Source organism: Thalassophryne amazonica, chromosome 20 (genome assembly GCF_902500255.1).
Source record: "Thalassophryne amazonica chromosome 20, fThaAma1.1, whole genome shotgun sequence".
In the NCBI taxonomy this organism is placed as follows: domain Eukaryota; kingdom Metazoa; phylum Chordata; class Actinopteri; order Batrachoidiformes; family Batrachoididae; genus Thalassophryne; species Thalassophryne amazonica.
In genome coordinates this window covers 21,276,373-21,303,020 of record NC_047122.1, presented here as the reverse complement: position 1 = coordinate 21,303,020, position 26,648 = coordinate 21,276,373, and the positions used below count along the sequence as shown (strand labels likewise).

Here is a 26,648-nt window from a genome sequence, read left to right as displayed (position 1 = left end):
GCTGTTAAATGTGCCGTGAAAGTGTAAAAAAATATACTGTTTTTACACCCCAAAGGAGCTCTTAAAAAGAGCCGTAAAAAAACTCTATTTAGATGCACAAAATGTGTGTCAAATAAACCTTTTCACAGTCTTACTCGCTTCTGGGTCTGACATGCGAGGTCAAAGGGCCAGAGGTGTAAATTGCAGTCTCGAGGCATCATGACTGACTGTGTGGGCAGCACGAATGAGACTTTGATTATTTTTCCCATTGCAGTGTAGATTTCTTGAAAGATTTTTGTGAAAACATGGTATGGGTGTCCAAGGAAGAAAAACTGAAGCTTATGCTGCACATGAACTGAAAATTCTAGTTTTGTCCGACTCGACCCACTGCCAACACAGGCGGTGTCTGTTCGTAAACATATAACTCAAATTCCAATGAAGTTGGGACGATGGGTAAAATGTAAATAAAACAGAATACAATGATTTGCAAATCCTCTTCAACCTATATTCAATTGAATACATCACAAAGACAAGATATTTAATGTTCAAACTGACAGACTTTTTTGTATTTGTGCAAATATTTGCTCATTTTGAAATGGATGCCTGCAACGCATTTCAAAAAAGCTGGGACAGGGGCAACAAAAGACTGGGAAAGTTAATGAATGCTCAAAGAACAACTGTTTGGAACATTCCACAGGTGAACAGGTTAATTGGAAACAGGTGAGTTTCATGATGTAGGAAAGGAACATCCCCAAAAGGCTCAGCCGTTCACAAGCAAAAATGGGTGAGGATCACCACTTTGTGAACAACTGCATGTAAAAATAGTCCAACAGTTTAAGAACAATGTTGCTCAAAGTTCAATTGCAAGGAATTTAGGGATTCCATCATCTACAGTCCATAATATAATCAGAAGATTCAGAGAATCTGGAGAACTTTCTACATGTAAGCAGCAAGGCCGAAAACCAACACTGAATGCCTGTGACCTTCGATACCTCAGGCAGCACTGCATTAAAAACAGACATTGTGTAAAGGATCTTACCGCGTGGGCTCAGGAACACTTCAGAAAACCATTGTCAGTTAACACAGTTCGTCGCTACATCTACAAGTGCAAGTTAAAACTCTACCATGCAAAGCAAAAGCCATACATCAACAACATCCAGAAACGCCGCGTCTTCTCTGGGCCCGAGCTCATTTGAAATGGACAGACAAAGTGGAAAAGTGTGCTTTGGTCTGATGAGTCCACATTTCAAATTGTTTTTGGAAATCATGGATGTCATGTCCTCTGGACAAAAGAGGAAAAAATATTCAGACTGTTACCAGCACAAAGTCCAAAAGCCAGCATCTGTGATGGTATGGGGGTGTGTTAGTGCCCATGGCATGGGCAACTTACACATCTGTGATGGCACCATCAATGCTGAAAGGTACATCCAGGTTTCGGAGCAACACATGCTGCCATCCAAGCAACGTTTTTTTCAGGGATGTCCCTGCTTATTTCGGCAAGACAATGCCAAGCCAAATTCTGCACATGTTACAACAGCGTGGCTTCATAGTAAAAGAGTGCGAGTACTAGACTGGCCTGCCTGCAGTCCAGACCTGTCGCCCATTGAAAACATGTGGTGCATTACAAAGCGCAAAATACGACAACAGAGACCCCGGACTGTTGAAAAACTGAAGTTGTACATTAAGCTGGAATGGGAAAGAATTGCATCTATAAAGCTTCAACAATTAGTGTCTTCAGTTCCCAAACGCTTATTGAGTGTTGTTAGAAGGAAAGGTGATGTAACACAGTGGTAAACATACCACTGTCCCAGCTTTTTTGAAATGTGTTGCAGGCATCCATTTCAAAATGAGCAAATATTTGCACAAAAACAATAAATTTTATCAGTTTGAACATTAAATATCTTATTTTTGTGGTGTGTTCAATTGAATATAGGTTGAAGAGGACTTGCAAATCATTGTATTCTGTTTTACACAACGTCCCAACTGCATTTGACTGATGCTGTCACTGACCGACTGAGCGTCTGTTTGTTTTTACACCTCTCGACCTTTGAACCAATCTGGTCGTGCATGCACATTCCCAGAGTGTGAAAAGGCTTATATGCACTTCTGTGCACATCACAACATGCGTAAAAACCGGCGTTTCTGTACTCTGCCAATTCTTCATCCTTCTCTCTCAGCCACTGAATTTGAAGCGTTTGTACCATGGTACGGTGGCTGGGAAGTGCAAATCAATCCGTCATGAAAACTGAAAGTAAACGAGCAAAAAGACCTTTCAACAAGAATTGTCAGTGTAATACTGACTTTTCATTTGTTTGTCTGTTTGTGTCTATTTGTCTGTATTTGAACAGCCTGGAGCCCACAATTTTTCATATATTGTTATGAACTCTTTACTGAAGATTCATATCCTAATTGGCAAAAAGTGATTAAATTTTCAAGGTGATAGGCCAAACGGAAAAGTCAGGAAAAATATTTTAATATTGAACGCATTTCCAAAAATTCATAACTGTCAAAAAAGATCAAATCTGTCATATTTGAAAGCATTATGTAGGATGGTATCCTTTATCGACTTGCAAAGTTTGATCTGAATCCGATCCAGATTACAGATTTTGCGACCATTTCAATTTAACATTGAAAACCCCCTTTAATGTATATTTTACATGATATCTTAATCAAACGTGCCCCAATCACTCTCAGATTTGAAAATGAGGCACAGACTGATGCTCACTATCACTTGACAAAGTTTGATCTGGATCTGATCCGGATTGTGGATTTTGTGGACATTTGAATTTAATATTGAAATGCCCATTTGATGTACGTTTTGCATTATATCTCAATCAAAAGTGGCTCAATCACTCTCCTTTGTGACAATGAGGTGCATCTGGCACTCTCAATGAATAGGCTAAAGCCTCGGTCCCACCGAGTGACGAAGGAGTGAAGAAGGAGCCACGCACCCTGGTTTTTTTTTGTTTCGTCAGCTATCGTGGCATTATAGTGGCTCAGAGTGGCTCTTAGAGGCATTATCTTCAGTTAACGAGGCTCCTCTCTGAGCGTGGTGCTAATTTCAAGATGTTCAAAATTTAGCAAGAACAGCGTGGCGCAGTTTGTGTTCGAGTTACTGCGACGGCTTAGAGGCATTTGCGTGGTGCTTACGAGTCTGCAAAAAGTCCATTATCCGTGTGCCTGGCACCTTCACAGGACCTGAGAGGCTATTTTTGGAGCAGCTCCTCCTCTTGCGTACACAATTGCACCTGCTCTGTGCGCTGGACTCTATATATTTTGTAGTGGATTAATCATTTTCTGCCAAACCTTGGATGTTGATACACTTCTAATCACTTCTGGCATCACAGAGGACTGTTTCATCTGGACACTTTTTTCCTCTCTTTCCTGCTCCATGTGGGATGTATTTTGAGCAGCTTAAGGTAATTATTTTTAATATTTTTGTAGCTTGATAAAACAGTTCCTTGCTATAAAAGTATGTCTGTATGTTGATGTCTGTTATATGTAAAAGTATGTTGATTTAATATGTTGTTAATGGATCACTGTGTGTGCGCACTGAGGCAGGAACTGAGAGGCTATTTTTGGAGCGGGTTTCCTCTTTGCGCACCAAATTCCACCTGCTCTGTGCACTGGACTCTATATAAAATAATTATTTTGTAGCGGATTAATCATTTTCTGTCAAACCTTGGATGCCGAAAATACCTGTAATCACTTCTGGAATTAATGTATCACATGAGCTCCGCTGTGTGTGCGCACTGAGGCAGTAGTGACTCCTCATCACGCTTCAAACGAGCATTTAGGCAGAACGCCAGCTCACAAAAGAGTGATATTTCAGTCAATATTGGATGAACACAAAGTTAAAATTTGGGTGACTGCGTGAAAGTGGATGTGTGTTTAAAGCCATGGAAGATAATAACTCCAGTGGAGCAGCTAAGAGCAGGAGCTGTGCGGCAACACAGGTGGACAGCGCGCAAAAGAGCGATTTTGAAGACATAATACAAAGTTGTATCATGGTGACTTGTAAGCTGCGGAAGAAATAAAGAAATATATATATTGAAAATGATCCACAGGTGTATATAATAAAACGGCCACCTCATTCTGTACGCAGAACGGCACAGCGCGCAAAAGAATGCTTTTGCAGAAATAAACAGACGAACACAAAGTCAAAAGTGGAATCACGTTGTAAAAATGATTGTGCTTAAAGCCAGGGAAAAAATAAAGCCAGCAAGCCATGGATGGAACGGAAGCCAGAAAGAGTAGAGAGGCGGCTGTCCATGAAAGGACAACAGCAGCGCGCACGCGCAAAAGAGCGATTTTGCAGAAATAAAAAGCTAGAGAGCCGCGGAGCCAGCGAGGAGCACAGAGGCGGCTCTCCAGGAACCTGTAGTTCGGGTCTAGCTGGTCTAGTTTGATCCGCATCTGATCCATATTGCGGATTTTACCAGATATTTTATTCTTTTTAACACTGAAAAAACCCTTTTGATCTATATTTTGTATTAAAGTTTAGCTTATGAAAAAGTAAAAAAGTAAAGTAAAAATTTGTGGAATTGGAAACTAGTGTTGGCTGAGGTTTGCACTGTACGAGCACAGTTCTCCCGTTTTTTGTGCAATACTCCTTTAAAGTAAACAGAGATGTTTACATGTGAACAAGGGCAGACGAGATAAAAATATGAACAGCATGTGTTTTAGCTCTGAGCCAGCAGTAAGAGTGGAGATATTTTTGGATGTGCACATCCCTCAGGAGTGTTCCAGGTGTCACTCACGCTGCTGCAGCACCTGATCAGACTCCCAGCAGCCTCAGAGTGACAGACAGCTGATGGAGAGCATTCAAAAGGCAGATTCTGAAGGCCGTGAAGTGTTTCACCGACTTTAACATCGCGTTCTCATGCAGACAACCTGCAGTAAGCGTCCATCTGCAGGCGATGCTGAAGGTTCCTGTGACGCCTTCATCAAGCTGTCACTTGTCCGTCTTATTTCCCGCTCTTAAGTGATGTCATTTTGCCTTGCACCTGCGTCTGTTTAACACATTTTGCCGGCGTACTCCAGGCACGAGCTCCAAACACAACCACTTTTCCCACTTAGGATCAAGATGAAATGTGTCAACAACTATGACAGTATGACATGTTTCTTCAGGATTCCACAAAAACAACAAAAACAAATTAAGCCTGAAAGATGTATTCATTCACCATAACTGATCTGTGCCTGTGTTCGCATTCATGTTAAAGGTACCCAAATCTGATTTGAAACTGAAGAACATTTTTGAGATATGCAAATTCAATTCTGAGATTAAAAACGCAGCAGTTCTTTCCACCTCTGAATTTATTCCAGGAACCTTTAGTGGTAATGTTGTTTAGTTGGAGCTCCATCCAGAGTGTTTCTGTGTAGGCTCTCAGTTGTCCAGGTGGTTTCCATAGTCGAGAAGCTTGAATCTTCGACTGGACTGGGTTGCTTGACATGAGGACGTTTCGCTTCAAATCACAGAAGCTTCCTCAGCTAAAATTCTTGCTCTGGTAGTCTGACTTCTGTCTTGACTCTTGTAGAGAAGAATAAACCAGAAGCCAACAAAAGCTGGAGTTTTTAACCTAACCAGACCCCTCCTACCGAGAGGCCGACTGCTATAGGCTAGTGACTAAACAATAGCTCTAATTAGCACCTATTGTGCTTTAGTTAGCACTCTGCTAATGATGGGATGGAAGCCTCCCCTGATGGCTCCCTTGACGACTCTCCTGATGACGTGAATGACTCATTACCATGAACAAAAGACTGAAACTGCTTTGACCTGAGTACCCCATTGTAAACAGGGGACAAAGCATGTCTGAGACCCGCCCCCCGGTTAAGGCTGGGTTTCAACTGTTTTACAAAGAATGCTTCCTTCACACCTCTCTCAAACCATTTCTTCTCTCTGGCTAAGATTTTAACTTCCTTGTCCTCAAACGTGTGGTTAGTGTCTTTCAGGTGGAGATGAACTGCAGACTGAGGTCCACTGGCGACCTCTCTGCGGTGCTGGTATAGCCTCTTGTTTAAAGGTTGCTTAGTCTCACCTATGTAGTGTTCATTACAGTTTTCCTGACATCTGATATAATACACTACATTGCTCTGTTTGTAACTAGGGATCCTGTCCTTAGGGTGAACTCATTTCTGTCTCAAGGTGTTAAACGGTTTAAAGTAAACTGGGATTTTGTGCTGTCTGAAGATCCTTTGTAGTTTTTGCCCTACTCCTGCTAAATAAGGGAGAGACACTCTTCTTCTTGTCTCCGTCTCCTGTCTACCTGGTCTCTTTGTTTTCTGGGACTTCTGCACTTTGTCCAGGGACCATCGTGGGTACCCACATACTGTGAGGGCTTTCCGTACAAGTTGTTGTTCTTTAGCCCTTCCCTCTGCAGTTGTGGGCACCTGTAGGGCTCTGTGTTGAAGAGTCCTGATCACCCCGAGCTTGTGTTCAAGGGGTGGTTTGAGCCAAAGAGCAGATATTGGTCGGTGTGAGTGGGTTTTCTGTAAACCTCTGTATGGACCTGCCTGTTCTCTCCAATCGTAACATCACAGCCCAAGAAGGCTAAATGGTTGTTTCTGGCATCCTCACGTGTGAACTTAATATTGGAATCCACCGAATTGATGTGTTCTGTAAAGTCCTTGACCTCCTGTTGCTTGATTTTAACCCATGTGTCATCGACATATCTGAACCAGTGACTGGGAGAGATGCCCATGAACGACGTCAAGGCTGTCTTCTCCACTCGCTCCATGTACAGATTGGCCACAATAGGGGATACCAGAGACTCCATCCAGAGTGTTTTTGGTTACATTACATTACATTGGTTACATTAATATAGGGATTCAGCTGGTAAAAAATATGAATGTGGGCCCTCAGCAGTAAGTCGGACTCATTTCCGGTGGAAGTTGGCCTCCGCCAGGGCTGCACCTTGTCACCAATCCTGTTTGTGATATTCATGGAGAGGATATCAAGGTGTAGTCGGGGGGAGAAGGGTCTTCAGTTTGGTGGGCTCAGGGTCTCATCACTGCTTTTTGCAGATGATGTGGTCCTGTTGGCTTCATCGGCCGGTGACCTCCAACACTTACTGGATCAGTTTGCACCTGAGTGTGAAGCGGCTGGGATGAGGATCAGCACCTCTAAATCTGAGGCCATGGTTCTCAGCAGGAAACCCATGGACTGCCATCTCTGGGTAGGGAATGCGGTCTTGCCCCAAGTGAAGGAGTTCAAGTACCTCGAGGTCTTGTTCATGAGTGAGGGGACAATGAAGTGTGAGATTGGCCAGAGAATCGGTGCAGCAGGGGTAGAAAGGGAGCTGAGCCAAAAGGCAAGGCTCTCGATCTACTGGTCAATCTTCTTTCCTGCTCTCATCTATGCTCATGAGGGTTGGGTCATGAATAGATCGCGGGTACAAGCGGCCAAAATGGGCTTCCTTAGGAGGGTGGCTGGTGTCTCCCTTAGAGTGACGTGAGAAGCTCAGTCATCTGTGAGGAGCTCGGAGTAGAGCCAATGCTCCTTTGCACTGAAAGGATCCAGCTGAGATGGTTCAGGCATCTGGTAAGGATGCCCCCAGGGCGCCTCTCTAGGGAGGAGGCACATCCATCTGTGAGGAGACCCCAGAGAAGACCCAGGACTAAGTGGATAGATTTTATCTCCACACTGGCCTGGGAACGCCTTGGGAACCCCAGTCAGAGGTGGTCAATGTGGCCCATGAAAGGGAAGTCTGGGGTCCCCTGCTGGTGCTGTTGCCCCTGCGACCCGATCCTGGATAAGCAGTTGAAGATGAGTGTGTAATGAGTCATGAAAATAAGGAACTTTTGTCTGTGGTTCAGAATGAGAAAAAGGTCCAATGTTTTACAGAATATTTGACATTAATATTTTAGCTGATTTAAACATTAATTGTCAATGTGGACTTTGGTCGAGTTAGAGGTAAGAACAATGCGTTACTTCATATGTTTAATGTGGTACTGAAGTGGGCCGCGGTATCAGCTGAATCACCGCATAACGAAGCGGGCAGGGACTCAGCGCCTTGCTCAAAAGCACACTTACATTCAGAGCGTATCAGTGGGAAATGGTTTGGTGGAATCCGCTGTCCTCTCTCCTGCATTAATAATGTGAGCAATTCATTTATCAGAGTTATTCAGTGCAGCTTTTTCAAGTAAATTAGCACATTTGAATAAGAACATTCACTGCTGGTCTATTAGGAGAAACCAGGCGGCTGCTGTGAACACTGACAGGTGAAAAGAGTGAAACCAGGCTTCAGTTCCCACGGGGTGGGAGAAGAGAAGCAGCCGTTAGTCAGGCATGCAGTTAAAAAGAATTAAAAATGAAATCCAATTTCGTGTTCTCATCTTCTGCCGTCTTTTTTTAACCCAACAAAATGTTAAAGTCCTGAAATGTGAACGTATAGCTGCAAGTGACGTGGTTTTTACTGCTATAAACGTCTGGATGGAAACTAATCTATCTGATGTGTTCAGGCCACAATCTACACAGTTAGAGAGGAAAAAAAACAAAACATGTTTTGTGCTTACTTAGAAAATTCAAATAAATATTCAAGAATCCATAAAGTGTTGCAGTTACAAAATCATAAAACTGAGACATGACATATACGATGTTTGTGCCACAAACTACAGAGAACAGCTCCCCCCTCACCTGATTCTGTCAGGGACCCGATGGGTATGGTTGCCGTCTCCCTGGCAGTTGCCGGCATACTGCGCCCGACTGGAGGTCCCTTGGTCCCGCCGCAGAGCCATGGCTCCGTGGGTGAGCACAGAGACACCCTTGGCAATGCGCCTACAGGATTAGAGGAGAACGGTGTGAGACAAGGACACATTTTTTTAAAGTGTTTTGTGACTGAGCTCAGGTCTGGGGGAAAGGTCTGCAGGACAGACACAGAGTGAAAGATACACAAAGAGAAAGCCTGCGTGGAAGACAGGTGTCCCTGCCGGAATAACCGGACACACAGCGACAGCACAACGCAACAACACTCCGCATAAACACAAGCAGCTCCAGCTCGACCCGGCGCTGGACTTCAAATTAACACTAATTTTAGAAAAAATAACTCCTCAAACTACCCATATATATATATATATATATATATATATATATATATATATATATATATATATATATATATATATATATAATTATATTTGGTCTCCTAATAACAGAGATTGGCAGACAAATCATGCTGTAATTTTACAGTACTAACCTGGATGTTTGTCCACTTTGCAAAAAGTGGAAAGCTGTATATGGGATTTACTTCTTTATTTTTCACCAAGTGTCACAAGCTGCAGCTTTTGTTTGTTTTTTTTGGTTCTTTGATGAAAAATGGGAAACATCAAATTCCATAATGAAATGTCTTGTACGACTTAACTGGTGATAAACGTTAAGAAACGAGACTGCGTAGGCTGAAGGCAATTTAAAAAAAAAGTCTAAGATTAAATCAGAGGGCGACACACCACAGATGAGCAGAGGAGGGAGGCAGGATCTGGTGATTGACAGGCCAGAGGCTGGGACATCATTTAGGGGCGTCGCCAACTGTCCTGTAAATCCACTACACAGTTATCTGCCGTCAAACACGCTAGACATTCCCAAAGTGTATCACGGCTGCAAAACATCCACCAACTTCTCGCCTTTGAGGGGGAGTGAAGTGACATTCCACAAGGCCGCATCACTCACCTCATCAAATGTGTCCAGATTCTGATTTATCAAAACCCACCTCTGACCCCAGTTAAGGTTTGTGCATTATCTCTGCATAGGTAATGTATGTACCGCTACATTGCAAAGTTCATGCTACTGAATATGTTACAGGCAAACTGTAGTGTAAACAAATTACCTTTCATTAGGTCAGTGCAATCTAGAAAATTCTCATTAAATCTTGCAGTTGTATTTCAGTTCAGTTGGGCAGTGCAGTCTCATTTGAGGGCAGGGGCTAATGAGGTAAAACATGACGCATATGACATCATTTCTCTACTTCTGGGGACAAAAACACAGCATTTTCTCAGAGTTTTTTGGACAAATTAGATGCAAACAAAGTGAAAATGCAAAGAAAAAGTGCAGATGTGGTGGAAAAGTGCAAGTGTTGCGGTTTGATTGTGACCCGGAGCTCAAACATGTCGAGGCAGTTTTGCAGGCGAGAGAACAAAGCTACTCTGGTTAGCTGTGTAGGCTAACACTAATACAATAACATGCTTTTGGAGGGCGGTATGCATTTTCAAGAGGCCCGATGTCCATGCCCAGTCGCCCAAAATGACAGCTATTAACTCGGGTGAATAGCTGTCATTTTGGGCGACTGGGCATGGACGGAGGGACTCAGAAAAATGCATACTGCACGACAACAGCATGTTAATTGCATTATTATCACTTTTTACTGTGATACACAACAAGTAACGCGTACATAAAAAGTTGGCTCACTTAACTTTTGTCGTGTCGGGTGGCGCGTGCTGCTCTCCAAATTCGGCAGTGCGTCATCAAGCTGGCTGCTTTAGCTGCTGTTCATTGTCGTACTATCCATGAGAAAATCATCCGGAATATCCATATTGGGACCAAAACACATTTCTCGCCTTTTCATCTTTTCCTCTGCGGACAGTTTTTTTTCTCCTCTGCGGACAGTTCTTGGGCTGCGCGCTATGATGTTATTTGTTTACACACAGTGGGTGGGTACAGCCAGATAGCTTTGACATATCTACGATACCGGCCCAGCAACGCCCCGGTAAAGTGATAATAATTACCAGACGTCTCCTGTCTGCCTTGTCTTCCCTTCTCCACTGGGAACCAAAAAAAAAAAAACTTTTCTTGAGTGCTTTGGTGATTGCAGCTGAAAACAAAGCAGTACACCATTTTTCCGTGTGACGTTATGCTGTGTATATATTGTGCAACAGGAGCGGCGGTCCCCATAAGTGGTCAAATACTGCGATATCACACAGGGTTCAAACGAGCCTGTGATGTCCTATTGAAGTGATGCAACCACAGATGGCTAAAATAAATAATAAAAAAAACCCTCCAATTACATGAAGGTTTCATTTGGCAAGGCATTACCGAAGAAGCAGATTGTTAATGACCACCAAACAGAAATCTGTTCTTCACGTTCCCTTATCTTGATGCACATTTCGGAATTAAAAACCAAAATTCTGTGTGTTAAGGATCTGCTCTGAGCCTGTCCTCATTTACAATGGTGATTGACAGGTTGACAGACAGGATCTGGCAGGAGTTTCCATGAACTGATCTGTTTGTAAATGACATTGTGATATGTTGTGAGAGTAGAGGGCAGGTTGAGATGAACCTGGAGATATGCTCTGGAGAGATGGGGAATGAACGTTAGTTGGAGCTAGAAGGCAGATTGGTGGAATAGTGAAGGTGTAAGGACTAAAGGTGATGAGGGTAGAAGAGTTTAAATACGAGGAGACAGCTGTTCTCTTGGAGGCTTTAATTGTTAAAAAAATAGATAGCAAATTGTTCACTCTAAAACTTTACCAGTCAAAAAAAAGGTTTCAAATGTCAATGTTTTTAGCGTCATGAATCCAATTAACTCGGTAGAAAAATGGCTGCCACTAATGTAAACTGTTCACCAAGTGCATTCACCTAACACTGGAAAATGGCTGGTAGGGTTCTTTACAATGACTAAAATCAAAGTAAGGCCTCTTTTTTATTTGAAATGGTTAATAAGGTTGGGTTTAATTGGACTTGTGACATAAAAAGAGCTGCTGGTGGTGATGCAACAAGCTCTTTCTTTAATATGTTCACAAAAACCACTGGTCCAAATCCTAAGCATCACTTTTTAGTGTCTGCAGAGGATCTCGAGAGAAGCCATCAGCGGCAAAGAGCAGCTGCAGAGTGTACTTCTACTGCAATGGACTGCTGACAGCAGCTCGGCAGGACTCTGTCACAATCAATCGAAAGACACGTGTCTTCTAGCTCAGTCGTTGAAATAACGGCATCACCAGTGACGCCTGGAGAATCTTCACCAATCACACAGGATCCATGAACAGCAGATCCAAACTGTTTATCATGCAAATGGAACAGACGCCTGTCATCTCAGTGACTGCACTGCCTTATTAGCAGGTTTCCATCCAAATGCCACAGATGATACTAAACATGTAACATTGAAAGCCTGCATGTGCCCTAAAACACAAAAGGCACCACTTTTTGAATCACTTCAGTGGCCTAAAATATCAAACTGAAGTGTCTAACAATTCTCTTCTTCATGACTGTGCTTCTTCCTATGTCCAACAAAGGGTCAAAGTTCAACTGTACAGTTCTGCACTTGCACGAGCAAAGCAAATCAGAAATTGTGGCAAATAATCATCAGCTTTTCAGCTAAAGACATTACAAAATATTTTACACAATTATTATATGTCTGCAACTCCACGCACACTCTGATTGGCTGAGTACCGGTCGGATATTTTCCTATATCGACAATCGGGCCGCAGCGCGTATTTTTGTTACAAACCAGGAAACTAAGAACACGATGCAAAAAACCAAGTCGGACATGAACGTACTCCAATATCTAAACAGCATCAGGAAAAACACAGATTGAAAGCCTAGCGGCTAACGACCAGACCATCTGTTAAGCTAGTGGAGGATATTTCGTGCTTGCTACCTACAACCCATGTGGAATGTCTCAAACCTAAACCTACTTACAACCATTTTCAATGGCCAATTTGCAGAGAAAATGTTTAATCTGGAACAAAATAATTATTTTATATACACAGCGTCCAGCGCAGAGTGTGTGGCAGCTGGTAGAACAAAGAAACGCTGTTCAGCTGTGAAAACAGTGGGTGGTATCATCACAATGACGACATGCGTACTACTGCGTGTCAGGGGGCCTTTAGTCGGCTCTCCTCTGCCCTGCTGAGTCCCACAGTCAGATGCACGTTCAAGTTGGTGGGGCATGGCTTTGGACGGAGCACTGACAGGGTAGGGGGAAGCGGGGGGTGGAACCTACAGATGGTGCTACTTTCAAATCTTCTGGAATCGCTTGCTAGCTCTCCAGGACTACCAACTCTAGCTTTAACCCAGCCACTACACCCTGCTATTGAGGTGGGTGCCATTACTGAGGTATTACCTAGATTTACAGAATTTGATAGTATCTCAATAGGCATGCTGACGAAACTTATAAAGTCTACAAAAAGCACATCCTGCTTATTTGATCCTATACCGACAAAAGTGTTGAAGGACCTGTGGCCCACTCTTTCCTGTGCTGGAAATTATTAATCTCTCGATCTGGTCCGAAATGTTTCAAATCTGCAGTGATTAAACCATTACTTAAGAAACCTAATCTAGTGTATTGAAAAACTACAGGCCGATATCAAATCTATCATTTTGCTATAAAATTCTGGAAAAGGTGGTTTCATGGAAGCTTTTGGACTATCTTACTGAGAATAATCTTTTTGAGCCACTGCAGTCTGCTTTTAGAAAATATCATTCCCAAGAGACAGCTCTCACTATATTGGTGAATGATCTTCTGCTTGCAATGGATCTTGCACCGTAACACCATTACGGTCTTGGTGCCGTTTTATGTTAGTGCTGTGTTTGATACCGTGGATCATCATATTCTACTCGATAGGTTGGAGAATCATTTTGGGATTACTGGGAGTGCCCTTGTGTGGTTGACATCAAGCCTGACCAGTTGTTCTCACTGTGTTTTGTACAACACTACCTGTAACCTTAGTGACATGAAATGAAGGGTGCCACAGGGGTCTGTTTTAGCCCCCCTGCTTTATATCACACCCTTTGGGCACATATTGTGGTGTTTTTGGATTACCTATCATTGCTATGCTGATGACACTCAGTCATACATGCCGATAACTGCTGGTAATCTCATCCACATTAAAGCCGTAGAAGATTGCCTTGCATCAGTGAAAAGATGGATGTCTAGCAATTTCCTACATTTAAACTCTGATAAGACTGAAATGATGGTTCTTGGTCCAGTGAGACATCGGGATCAATTTGACCAGCTAACGCTTAGCCTAGGCTTGTGTGTCATACATCACACTGACAAAGTGAGGGACTTTGGGGTAATTTTTTGATCCTACATTGTCCTTTGGCCACCACATTAGAGATATTACGAGGACTGCTTTCTTCCACCTGCGAAATATAGCAAAGATTTGTCCCATCCTGTCCATGGCTGATGCTGAGACCCTGATTCATGCATTTGTTTCTTTTAGATTAGACTACTGCAATGTTCTAGTTTCTGGTTTACTGCAGTCCAGCATTAGGAGTCTCCAACTGGTTCAAAATGAAGCTGCCAGACTTTTGACAGGAAGCAGAAAGTTTGTCCACATTACATCCATTTTGTCATCTCTTCACTGGCTTTTTGTCCCTGTGAGATCAGATTTTAAGGTTCTGCTACTAACTCATAAAATTGTTCACAGACTGGCACCTCCCTACGTAGCTGACCTAATTAAACCCTATGTACCGGCCCGGACTCTGCTTTCTCAGGGTGCAGGACTACTTTGTGGCGGCCACTAAAGCAGTGGCCACCAGGACCCAGCAATTAGCAATAAGGCTCTCACACATAGACACTCATTTTCAACCGCTCAATCCAATTAAGGATCATGGGGGGCTGGAGCCTATCCCAGCAGTCAGAGTGTGAGCAATAAGGCTAAGAAACTTTATTTTATTTTGCAAGCTAAAAATTGCCAACATGGCCCAAAAGAGAAGGTTCATTGGTCCTCACCTATATTTGTCATGACACAAATTATCACAGCTGAATATGCAGTTGTTTCTACAGAGTTATGGGTTTTTCACACCGTCAGTGACATCAGACGTGTCGCTTCGGAAGCAGTGGGGGGGGCAGAGATTGCTACATCACACTCTGGCTGTTTCCACAACCCAACAAAAGCTGAGCGATTGCCATCTTGGATTTGCATATGTAGAACCACAAAAAAGCTTTAAACAAAAACAGCAATAAAACAATTTTCCCATCATCCTGCTGGGAAAAGCTTTTTGTCAGATACTTTTTAGAGTGACGCCAAGCCCAGGGAGGAATGATGATTAGGTGGGGTATCGATTGAACCCTGACAGCGGGCAGACCCACACGGAAGAGCCGGAGTTCAGGCCTCATCCCCGAGCAGAGCGAGGCAGGCAGCCGGGGTGATGCATCAGACCCACTCAATCTGAAATTCCTCACTTTTGGATACATACAAACACCCAGTTTGTCCATTGGAGCTTAGTTCTGCAGCTAACTCGAGGTGAAAATAATTTAACAATAAAATGTGACATTTACTGCACTGAAGTTTTAATACTCAGCTAAAGGTAGCTTAGCCTTTTAGCACAGTTGAGCTGAGTGAATGCTTTAATTTGTAAATGGTTGTCCATTTTTATTTTTTCTAAATAAAGCTACTTTTTTTGTTACTGCTGAGACCACAAAAAACTCAACTTTAAATAACTTAGATTTTTTTCAAGTGTTTTTTCCCCCCAGGTTTTTTTTCCCCATTTTTTTTCCAACTGTTTATTTTTTTTTGTTGCTGTTGTTGTTTGTTTGTTTTTGTTTTTTTTCCAGTCAGGAACATTTGCTGTGCAGGCAACATAAATTCAGACACACTTCAAAAACTTCCAATGATGAGCTGAACACCATGAAGTCCAGCCAGACGAAAACATCTTTGCTTTCAGCATGGGACAAAAGTGTCTTAAACAACTCCACCAGAGGTCAAAGCTGCAGAAGAGACCATCATCTGGTTAAATGTCCGGAAAATCCAGCAAACCAACACCTGCTTCTAAATAAAAGGCTCTGAAAACAGGAACTATTATTTTTAAAAAAGCTGTTTCATTTTATATTTTCACAAGAAATGAATGGATCATTAAAAATGTCCACAAAAACAAAGTTTAATATAAAGTTTAATATAAAGACCTAAATGCTTCAGCCCGTGACCGTGATACTGGAATTAGTGGGTTTAGAAAATGGATGGATGAATGGACAGAGAAAGACATACATCAAATAAAATTGTGCTAAATAATAATAACATAAAAAAAATGGTCCACATTTGATTTTACAAAAAGCATCCCATAAAGTTGCAGAAACTGATGCTGTGAGTAAATTTGGATATACCAACATCACGTTTCACCCGTATCATTACATCACAAGACTCAATTCCACAAGCATGAACTACATTTAACAATTTTTATAATTACTTTTACAAGGGAATAACCAGGGAATTATGGATAATTTCGTTGTTACGAACTGTAATTTGCTCTGTAAATGTGGTGCCAAAATGTTAATATGAGTGACCTCTAGTGGCTGAACACTGTTCATCTAATTTACAAAATAGCTGAGATATCTTCACAAAGTGTGTGTTTGGGACTGATTTAGGAGCTGATTGAGTGATGCACCTCTCACCTACACGCACTCAGTCAACCTGTTTAGTTTAGATGAAAATTTAATGATCCCAGTGGTGAAATCAGGTCGCCACGGCAGCAGAGAATACATCATAAAAACAGCATGTGGTTCTGCTGCTGCAGGAACAGGTTTTTCACTGATCCTTGTCTAGTTTTTAAGGAAGATTTGAGGCTCAGCAGTGTAGAACTCAACAAATACATATCAGTGCAACCAAGAAAAAGACAAAAAATAAAAAATAAAATAAAAAATAAAACAAAAAACTAAACTAGTGTGCAAATAATTCTCATCTTTGGCTCTTCAGTATTTTGATTAATTTGTTAACGAGGTTCCGAATCTGGTCTGAGATAAAAAAAAAAATAAATAAATAAAAAAGAGTTACAAATCAGAAATCAAAGGTTATTTGTAAATCACCCTCTGTGCATTTGCAAGTATTAATGAGACAAATTTAACTCCATACTCCAAAAATGTATTATTTATTGATTTATTACGCCCACTCTTAAAACTTCACTTATCTTTATAATTTTATTAGTGGTATATTTTAGAGTTGATTTAGATGCGATATACTTATTATCTCACAGGAATATATCACAATTTTCTGGGAACTACTTTTTGCGCAGGAATTCATCAAGCACGTCGGCCGCAGCCGCGCACCATCACAGAATATACAGAAGCTGTATATCGTCGTGATGTGCGTGTGCATTGATACCACATTTAAGAGGAGCACGGGTGACTAAAACATATACCTTGGTATTTATAAAGCAATTTACTAGATATTTTTCATTTCAATGACATTTTGTGGAGCCCCTCCAACTTTTACTGTGTATTAAATGAAGTATTTAAGTTTCTAGCTAAAATAAAAAACAAACAAAAAACAAAGAAAACATGACAAACAGAGACAGTCCATCTCACAAACAGCTTGTTTTCAGTTCTCTGATCAAATTATTAGACTTTTCCTGAAAATGTTCGAGAAAAGTTCTGACGTCTTTAAGATGTATTAAGCACCTTTTTTTTTTTTTTTTTTTTTACTTTCTGTTTTTTCATGCATGAAATACTTTATACCTCAACTGGATGTGAATCCTCGGGTTTACGAGTGGATCCAGACCCCCCTGGATCAGGTGTAGTGGATCCACGTTTTGTGGAACTATTTTCTTTCGGCATCCCGCAATGGTGAAGAATCCTTTAAAAAATTCCTGGATCCGGATCGTGATAAAAATCGTGACTAAAATCTAATCACTTGCTCCTCTTGTCATTTCCAACCACTCCACAAAATTTCATCAAAATCCCTTCAGAACCTTTTGAATTATCCTGCTGACAGACAGACAAACGCGACCAAAAACATAACCTCCTTGGCGGAGGTAAAAAAAATTGTTCATGTATCTTTGATCTTGCAGGTATATTTCCACTGTATTTAAGTGGGGAAGCTGAGCGTCTGCCTGGAATAACTGCCAAAGGAAGTGACTCAGTGTAGATTCATGGCGACCATGCTGGAACTGTACCGGCTGTACGTAAATGGATTATAGCAGCTCATACACAAGCCCCGAAGCTCTCCATGGATATCTTGATCATCAGAGTTGACAGAGTCTAAGCTGCTCAACAAGCACTTAAAGTTAAAGGGTAAATTTCCTGGTACATTTCACAGAGTGCAGCCAAAGAGAAGCCGAGGGGAGCGCATTCTGTCAGGGCGGGCAAGAGGAAGAACCCCGACAGATTAGTTATTAATCTCACTTATCTGGAACAATTGACAGATTTCAGGACAACTCATCTGTGTCTCTGAGGGACGGACATCAATGGGACAGTTATTGTTTGATGGAATGCATTATGGGTGGAGATTTGTGGCATTAACTGGAACTTGCACAAAGCCAGCCAGGTGTGGGAGGAGCTAATGCTGATGTGCAACTTTCAAACTGCCCAATCAAATTGTGCTGAACTATTTGACATCATAGAAGCTACAAAAAAATATGTGTGAAAACAGTAACCCTCACTGCTGGGAGTGGAACTAAATCACCATCTTCGCTCTCTACTGTTGTCTGAAACCTTAAACCTTCTGCTGGATTTGTACCTGCGCGGCTCGTCCCTCCATCCCTGTGGGCGGATAGCGAAGAGGGCCTTGGGCAGTCCCTCCAGCCCCAAACCAGACAGTGCTGGTCCCACCGCAAACCACATGTGGCTGGGCCCGGCCTGACCCACTGCCCAGGCTCCCCGGAAAATCAGCTCAGCCTCCTCCAGGGAGCAGTACAGCAGGCGGACCTACACAAGGAGACATAAAAAGGACGGTAGTTGAAAATCAACTGAGGAAAGACGGCCAAGATAACAGAAAAAGAGGGGAATGAGGGAGGATGAACAGAAGAAAGATAAGCAAGGAAAAACAAAAAGGAACTGTAAATATAGCCAGTTAAAGGATGAAAGCATACCTCCAACACCAAACATTCCTGCAATTTTCTATTCGCATGAACATTCTCTCTTTTTTGAAGCCACAATTGTGGATTTGTGTAACCATAACCCATATTTATTGTAGAGTGAGGCAAATAAGTAACTGATCCGTTGTCCATCTTGCAAGTTTTCCCGTCTACAAAGGATGGAGAGGTTTGTCATTTTTATCGTAGGTACATGTCAAGTGTGAGAGAATGAAAAAAAAAGTATTTGATACAATTAAAAAAAAAAACAACAAAAAAAACAACCTTAATATTTGACCAGGACCCACCCTCAAGTCCTACTCACGTAGTGATTTGCAAAACTCATGACTTGATTTGGAATTAAGCACTGAACTGAACCTGAACTCAGACTTGAGGAATGACTGTATTTGTAATCCAAAGTTGGAGACTAGGCCTTTTGATTTGATTTGTATCTGAAATATGCCATGATAATTTTAATAAGCTGTTGATAGCTATATTAATTTTAATATTGTAGTGGAGACTTGACTCAGGAACTGGGGACTCATATAGACTCTTCTTTACTGACTTGGAATTTGAAAGGGACCTGAACACTGGGGACTCAAGATCCAACTTGGACTCTTCTTTCATGGCTTGGTCTTGAACATTGGAGACAGAAGATATCTCTGGGACTCAAGAATTGACTCAAATTCTTCTTAATGATTTGGACTTGGACTGGAACTCAAACACTGGGGGTTCATGACTCATGTTGGACTCTTCTTTAATGAGTCTGACGTGTACCCGAACACTGGGAACTCAAGATTCAACTTGGACTCTTCTTCCATGGCTTGGACTTGAACACTGGAGACTCAAGATATCTCTGGGACTCACGAATTGACTCAGATTCTTCCTTAGTGATTTGGACCTGGACTGGGATTCAAACACTGGGGGTTCATGACTCGTGTTGGACTCTTCTTTAATGACTCTGGCATGTACCTGAACACTGGGGACCCAAGATTCAACATGGACTCTTCTTTCATGGCTTGGACGTGAATACTGGGGACTCATGATATCTCTGGGGCTCACGAATTGACTCAGATTCTTCCTTAGTGATTTGGATTTGAATTGGGACTCAAACAGTGGGGAATCATGACTATGCCGGACTCTTCTTTAATGACTCTGGCATGTACCTGAACACTGGGGACTCAACATTCAACATGGACTCTTCTTTCATGGCTTGGACTTGAATATTGGGGACTCATGATATCTCTGGGGCTCAAGAATTGACTCAGATTCTTCCTTAGTGATTTGGACTTGGACTCGAACAGTGGGGAATCATGACTCATGTCAGACTCTTCTTTAATGTCTCTGATGTGTACCCAAACAGTGGGGAATCAAGATTCAACATAGACTCTTCTTTCATTGCTTGGACTTGAACGTTGGGGACTCAAGATATCTCCGGGGCTCAAGAATTGACTGAGATCTTTCTTAGTGATTTGGACTTGGACTGGAACTCAAACACTGGGGGTTCATGATTCATGTCGGACTCTTCTTTAATGACTCTGACGTGTACCCGAACACTGGAGACTAAAGATGTAACAGGGTCTCATCTTTAGTGACCTCTATTTGGACACTATTTGGACTCCTTTTTTTGTCATTTGGACATGGACACAGACTTGAACACTGGGGACTCAGGAACAGACTTGGGCTGTTTTTTAGTGGTTTGGACATGGAGCTGAACACTGGAATCCAAACTTGAATCCCACTGTTTGTTAGTGGCTTTGACACAGACTCGTCTTATAGTGACATGGACTTGGACACAGACTTTAACAGTGGGGGCTCGAGGTCCGACTCAGACTTGAGGTTTCATGACTCAACTATAACGTGGGAAAATGCCAAACGTCTTGTCCTGCCAAATATAAAAACCAGCCAGGCCTGAGAAGCAAGGTGGGAAAAGGAGAAATAAAGAAGCGAAGGACGAGCTGTGGAATGGGACAAGAGGGAAGAGGAGTGATGTAGTGAGGGGGAAAGAGGCAAAAAAGATGGATGGATGTGCAGAGGAGAAATCCCCATCCAATTCTTCATGGTGCCAGTTGTTCCCAGTGCTCCTTTTCAATCCCATAATGCCCTTTCATGTTTTCCTCACAGTTATGGATTGTGTGTATTTCTGCATCGACATACTGGGACTGCTTAAATATTTCTACTTTTCTTTTTTAACATCAAGGCTGTGTGTGAAAAATTAGGCATCTCGACCTGCTTCCATTTTCATTCATACATTTTTAAACAGGGGAATTGAAAATGGGGGGAGGGGTTAAGAAGACAAATCGAAGATTAGAAATAGAAAAGTGGTGGAAAGTTTGTGTGCGTCATGTGATTGAGTCAGCGATGAAACACCAGGCATGTCAAACTCAAATATGAGACTGCAAAAACAGTGAGATGGTGCCAATTTCTCCCACTCAGCTGATGGGATGGAGGTCAACGTGGGTCTAGTCCCTGTCAATCACATCCCCCGAGTCGTATTTTTATTTAGCCTGCACATATGACAGGATGAAGTTTGCAACTCTGTATTTCTGAAAAAAAATTTCCTCCTCTCATCCCTAGTGGGGTCCAACTTCCCAGTGTCCCGTTATCCTTCAGAAAAAGAGCATAATTCATTATAATTTTAAGCCATCAATCACTTCTTTGCACAGCTGGCTCATTTTTCAAATGTTGGACATCTCATTTTGGAAGAAAACACTTCGTTTAGGTCCCAGTGGGTCTCCATTTTTTATGGTGACAGATTTAACCGCATTAATATGCAGCCTGGAAACCAAAGCAGCCCGTTTGCATGATCATGCAGATAAGCAGCCCGTTTGCACGATCATGCAGATCCCTTTGTGGAAAGATCTGCATCAATGGTGCAAAGAATCTGGTATTTTTTTAACGATCAAGAACTTTAAGTGCAGCAGCTCCTCACTTTAGTACTGACGTCTTGACCCAAGAAGCAGACTACTGAACATTTCTCACTTTTACTCTTTTCACAAACACAACTGTTTTTTGGAAAAGTCGGTGTAAAAACCATTTCCCTGATCTGCAACAAATACTTTAAGCTTCAGGGAGGTGCTAATGAGACAAAAAAATTTTATTAGATTAAAAAAAGAAATAATTTTGGAGATTCCCAAAAATCTCTATGAAACGTCACAAAAGGCACGCTCCAGGGGTCCAGATTTCCTGTCTTCACCTCAGGTCGATGTAGCTCAACAGACTGCAGTGCTGTATTGGTGGACCTTGACATTGGGTGATGCTCCACTGACTTTCTATAGGTTGTAGTTAAATTTTCGCCATTGGAAGGCGGGTGCATTGGTAGCACACTCCAGCTTTCACCGAATTAAATATTTGTTCCATTGAAAGAATGTAAAAACATTCATTATTTGTTTTTATATAACAGCTAAAAAAGATCCTTGTCATTTGATATTATATTAATTTATAAACAACAAAAAAGGGACTTAAATTTTGGTGTTCATCACTGGTGCTTTGACATCAACAGTCCAATGTGAGTCCAAAATTGTTCTCACTCAACTTGGAAAAACAGTTAATAATTCTGACAGTGTAGTTCATGATGCTGTGCACTGACTTCATGTTGTTCCAACAACAACAACAAAAAAAGACTGTGTACTTCCTCAGTCCAGCGAAAAATCACATCAGAAATTTGTCCAGCTTTTCATCCTAACAGCTCTTCATACCTAAAGACGGCTTACGGAGTAGTGCTTTTGTTTTTGTGTGTATGTGTGTTACAAGAATTAGCACCGCTAATTAGCTCATTCATATCATCGTCCAACAGCAAAACAAACTCCGCCACGTTTAGCTAAACACTACCCCCACTAGTATGTGAGTGGGCGGGGTTGGCAGCGTGCAATGGTACAAACGTATGGAACCAAATTTGCACACTAAATGCAAGTCAACACAAATGGAACAAATAATCCATGTCATGTGACATACAAAGCACCAATCAAATGACAAGGACCCACTCAGTCATTATATAATCCACATTAACGTTTTACTCTGTTGCCAAGCGCCGGGTAATTGTCAGTATGAAAGGGCCATGACATTGACTGTTTTGAGTTTTTGTAAAATTTTACATTGTAAGGGTTTTTTCTTTACAATCTATGGCACAAGATCTTCAATATATAGTGCAAGTCCATTTGATGTGTGTTCAGTTCAAATAGGGTGCAGCGCACAAAGGGGTTGGATGTATCATTTTAATTAGTTATGGGCAGTGTTGGGCACAATTCCGATAATCCGATAACAGATAATTATCGAAGAATGTTTTCTTTATCGGATTATCTTTTTAGATAACTTTAAAAACCATTATCGGACCAATTATCTTCCGATTAATCTTTGTCTGATAACTTTAAACCGATAAACAAAATAAACAAAGCTGAACAGCGACAAGCATTTTTAAAATTAGTTTAGCACTCACCTGTTAAATGTTTTGTAACAGACGCACAGCTATAACCTTTGCAAACAGAAGAAAGCCGCTTATATAAAAAGCATTTCAATCCTCTGCAAGGAGAAACAGCCCCAAAAGAAAAAAAAAACATTTCCTTTAACACCATACTGATATGCTGGCGATATCACCTAAGTCACCAGAGGCATACATTTTTAACTTATGGTTCAAATTTTAACCAAACTAATTTTGGACAAGTTACTGTCATGTCTGAAGTTTTATTAAGTGAAAATATCAGATATATGTTTTAGTTTTAAAGTAATGTGCTAATTGTTAAGGTTTTGTGAGCACATCCTGTGACCCGCAATGCATTTTGGGTAGGATGATGTAATCTCAGTACATCAAGACAGGACAAATGCATTTCAGGCACTCTGTTCAGGCTCCATGGACAACAGCATTAAACTCTAGTGCCTAAAACTCTCTTGAATATATTCTCTGCATTTATAGATGTTGGCTTTATTTGCGTTTCTTAAATTCCAGGCATTTTAAATGTAGGAGACAGGGATTACTGTATCTGGAATTTTGTTTTCAAGGCCTCTACTGCCATCTACTGGTCAGTAGTGTTCACTAAGCATGTGAGAACCAGTAGATAGCAGTGTTCTATTTATTTTGACCCCGGTTATGTCAGATGATTGTCAAATCAACTTTTTGGCTTTGCAAATGGCTTTTTTTGTGTGCAATGAATGTATACATTATACAAGTTTCACTTTTTTAATGGAATTACAACCTTATTTCTTTTTCAAATTCTCCCATTTTTTGCATCCAGCCTTATTTCCTTTAGAAATTTCCTTGACAAATAATATCAGTCTATTAGGGTGTCAGGTTATGTGTTACACATATACATGTGTGTGTATATATTTTCCAACTTATTCCCATTGATGAAACTTTTCATTTTCTGCCTGAAAGCTTATTAGATGAGTGTGTTCAGGGCTCCGTTTGTTTACAAAATACACACACGTTACAGACCTTGAAATCCAACAGCAGGGATTGATATTATCCAAAGATTTATGAACATAAAAATTAACGTGCTTACACTTTATCATGATTTTCTCCGTTGTGAGATATAAAAGTGTCTTATCGTAGCGTTCATGTGTATGTGCATTATAACGCAGCGCACGAGCGACGTTACGATATTCTTCAGAACGACAACATACGCAACATGCATCCAGCAGCATACACGTTGCTGTCATAGACAACTTCCTGTAAAGTTTTTTGGCAAGTTATAACTTTCTAAACAGCGTAATTTGTAATAAAAGCCGCTTCATTTGTGCAGCTCTTTTGGAGCCATGTTTGTTTTTTCAGAGACAGCAGTAAGCTCCTCCTACCCCTCCAAATGGAGGGATTTGTAGCCCTTCGCCTTCCCCTCCGCCTCGCTCCAAAAAGAGAATTGAGACTCAGCCAGTGTTTAGCAGAGGCACTTTTACCCAGAATCCTTTGCGATCTGTCTGTTTGTTACAAAACCTCAGAATTAGTGCATTATTCAACATTAAAAGATATATGTTATATTTTAACTTTGTACAAATGACAATTGACATTAATGGAGTTATTCTATCGGTATCAATGTTATTTATAATCAAAACCATAAGTCAGCATGACTTTATTTTTCAAGACCTGCGCCTGACTGGAGCATTGTAATTGATAGAGAGTTGGCTTTATGGCTGGTCTCGGGGTGCCTCTGTGCTGTGAGTGCTGTATTAAACAAGAGCTTCCAGCAGGGGCCAAATGTTGAAAGAAAAGTGTGGTCTCATTGTTGGGGTCTGTTGTTATTTTTAGTATTATTATAAGCTATTAAATTTGTTTTACTAGTAGTTGTAGATGTGTCAGAGGTAATATTGGAATTTATCTGTTATCGGTTATCTGTAACTTCCGATACATTTTTGGGTGGTTTGTTGTTTTATCTTTATTGAAGATAACTTTTCAGTTATCTGATTATCTGTTATCGAAGTTAATTTTTTGGTTATCTGTGTCCACCACTGGTTATAGGTGTGTTTTAGGTATAACATGAATTAAACCAATCAGTGTCCTTTGTCATATCCTTGAAGACCTGACACAGGAACCTGGTGCACTGCTATTTAGAAAATGGTCTCAGTGACCACCAAAGTTCCCCGAGGTGAAGCAGTTGTGGCAGAGGCCAGCAAGAGTCACTGTGCAATAGTATTCAGTAGGTATCAGGATACTCTGGCCACTCAGACCAGAGCTCGGGTTTTAAGCAAAATGGTCAGAGCGCCCGCTTGTGGTGTGGTGTGGTGGGCATATGGTGTGTTACTCTGGGTATGATATACCTAGGTGTTGAGGACCTCAGAGGTTGAAGATGATCAAGGACATATCCATGTTTCACCTGGCTGGAGCAGATGGATGGTTATTTTTGAGACATGGTGGTGAACTGCTTGTCTGTCTAGGAGGTTGCCATCCAAGATCTGGTCCATGGTGTGGTGGATATGTTGATGGGTGACACCAGCACATGCTCCTGGACTCAACCTGGCTGGACTTACTATGTCAAAGATACCGGCAGAAAACATTTTTGGAATATCTTGAATGTCCTGGTGCAGTTTAAACAAGACCAGAACTCAGCAACTGAAAATCTTGGTTCATCATGGGCATCCTCCTAGATCATGTCAAGGCTCAAATCTCAAACATCTGTCTAAGAAATGGGTGATCAGAGTTGAGTTTTGTTGCTGTGATCCTCAGTTTGTGGAGTCTGTGTGATGCCTTTATGAGCATCACTTGATTTGTCATGCTTTTCTTCTCCTGCAATGACAAGCTAAGATGATGTCTCACAGTCAAGCTGCTGAAATATTAATCGTCACCTGCAGCCTGCATTATGCTAACAGGGGATGACGTGCTTTCATGCTAAATAAATGACCTCCACAGCAGATTATGTGTATTACACACATCACATGAATCATTTTGCTTCAGCTGCCACAGAAAGTTGTCAGGTTTGAGCCGCTGGAGGGAAATTTTAATTCCAAGTGTCGGTGAAATATACATCGTTCACATCAGCGTCTGTTAACGTGGCAAGCAGGGATGTGGCGCAATTCTTCCTGTCTGTGTCCCAAACAAACATGTTCATGCAGTACATCTGGATTATGGCAGCGCTATGACACATCATCGGCACCCTGTGGTTTTTCAAAAGAACACTGAGCATCATGGGAGCATTACTCAGTAATCAGCATGCATTCAGAACATCCTTATAATAACGTCAGCAAAAATAATGAACAAAGCTGATCTAGAGTTAAGAAGCTTTTTTCTCAGCCTTGGCCTTCGACTTAGTGTTGGATGCCTTGGCCTCAGGGGTTCAAACTCTTTGTCATCTCAAGAAAATTCAAGGCAATTTTAAGGCACATTAAATTGTTATTTTTAAGTAAAGTTTAGGCATTAATGGAACTACCAGAGTGGTGACAAATGGCACTTATTCCTTTAAATCCCAAGGTGGTGCCAAATGGCGGCTGTGAACAGCCCAGCTTGTCACCAGTGTTATGTAAATGAGGCCGT

The 26,648-nt window shown here is 41.5% G+C and overlaps 1 protein-coding gene across 1 annotated transcript in view; it reads right to left on the bottom strand.

Moving 5' to 3' along the window:
* grin2da (glutamate receptor, ionotropic, N-methyl D-aspartate 2D, a) overlaps window positions 1-26,648 on the bottom strand; it is a 568,510-nt gene that overhangs the window by 244,227 nt on the left and 297,635 nt on the right. Inside the window, exons 5-6 of the mRNA XM_034160100.1 lie at window positions 18,361-18,548; window positions 8,615-8,755 (exon numbers count right to left, since the gene is read on the bottom strand). Coding sequence (XP_034015991.1) covers window positions 8,615-8,755; window positions 18,361-18,548 — 329 coding nt within the window. The remainder of the gene's footprint in view (window positions 1-8,614; window positions 8,756-18,360; window positions 18,549-26,648) is intronic.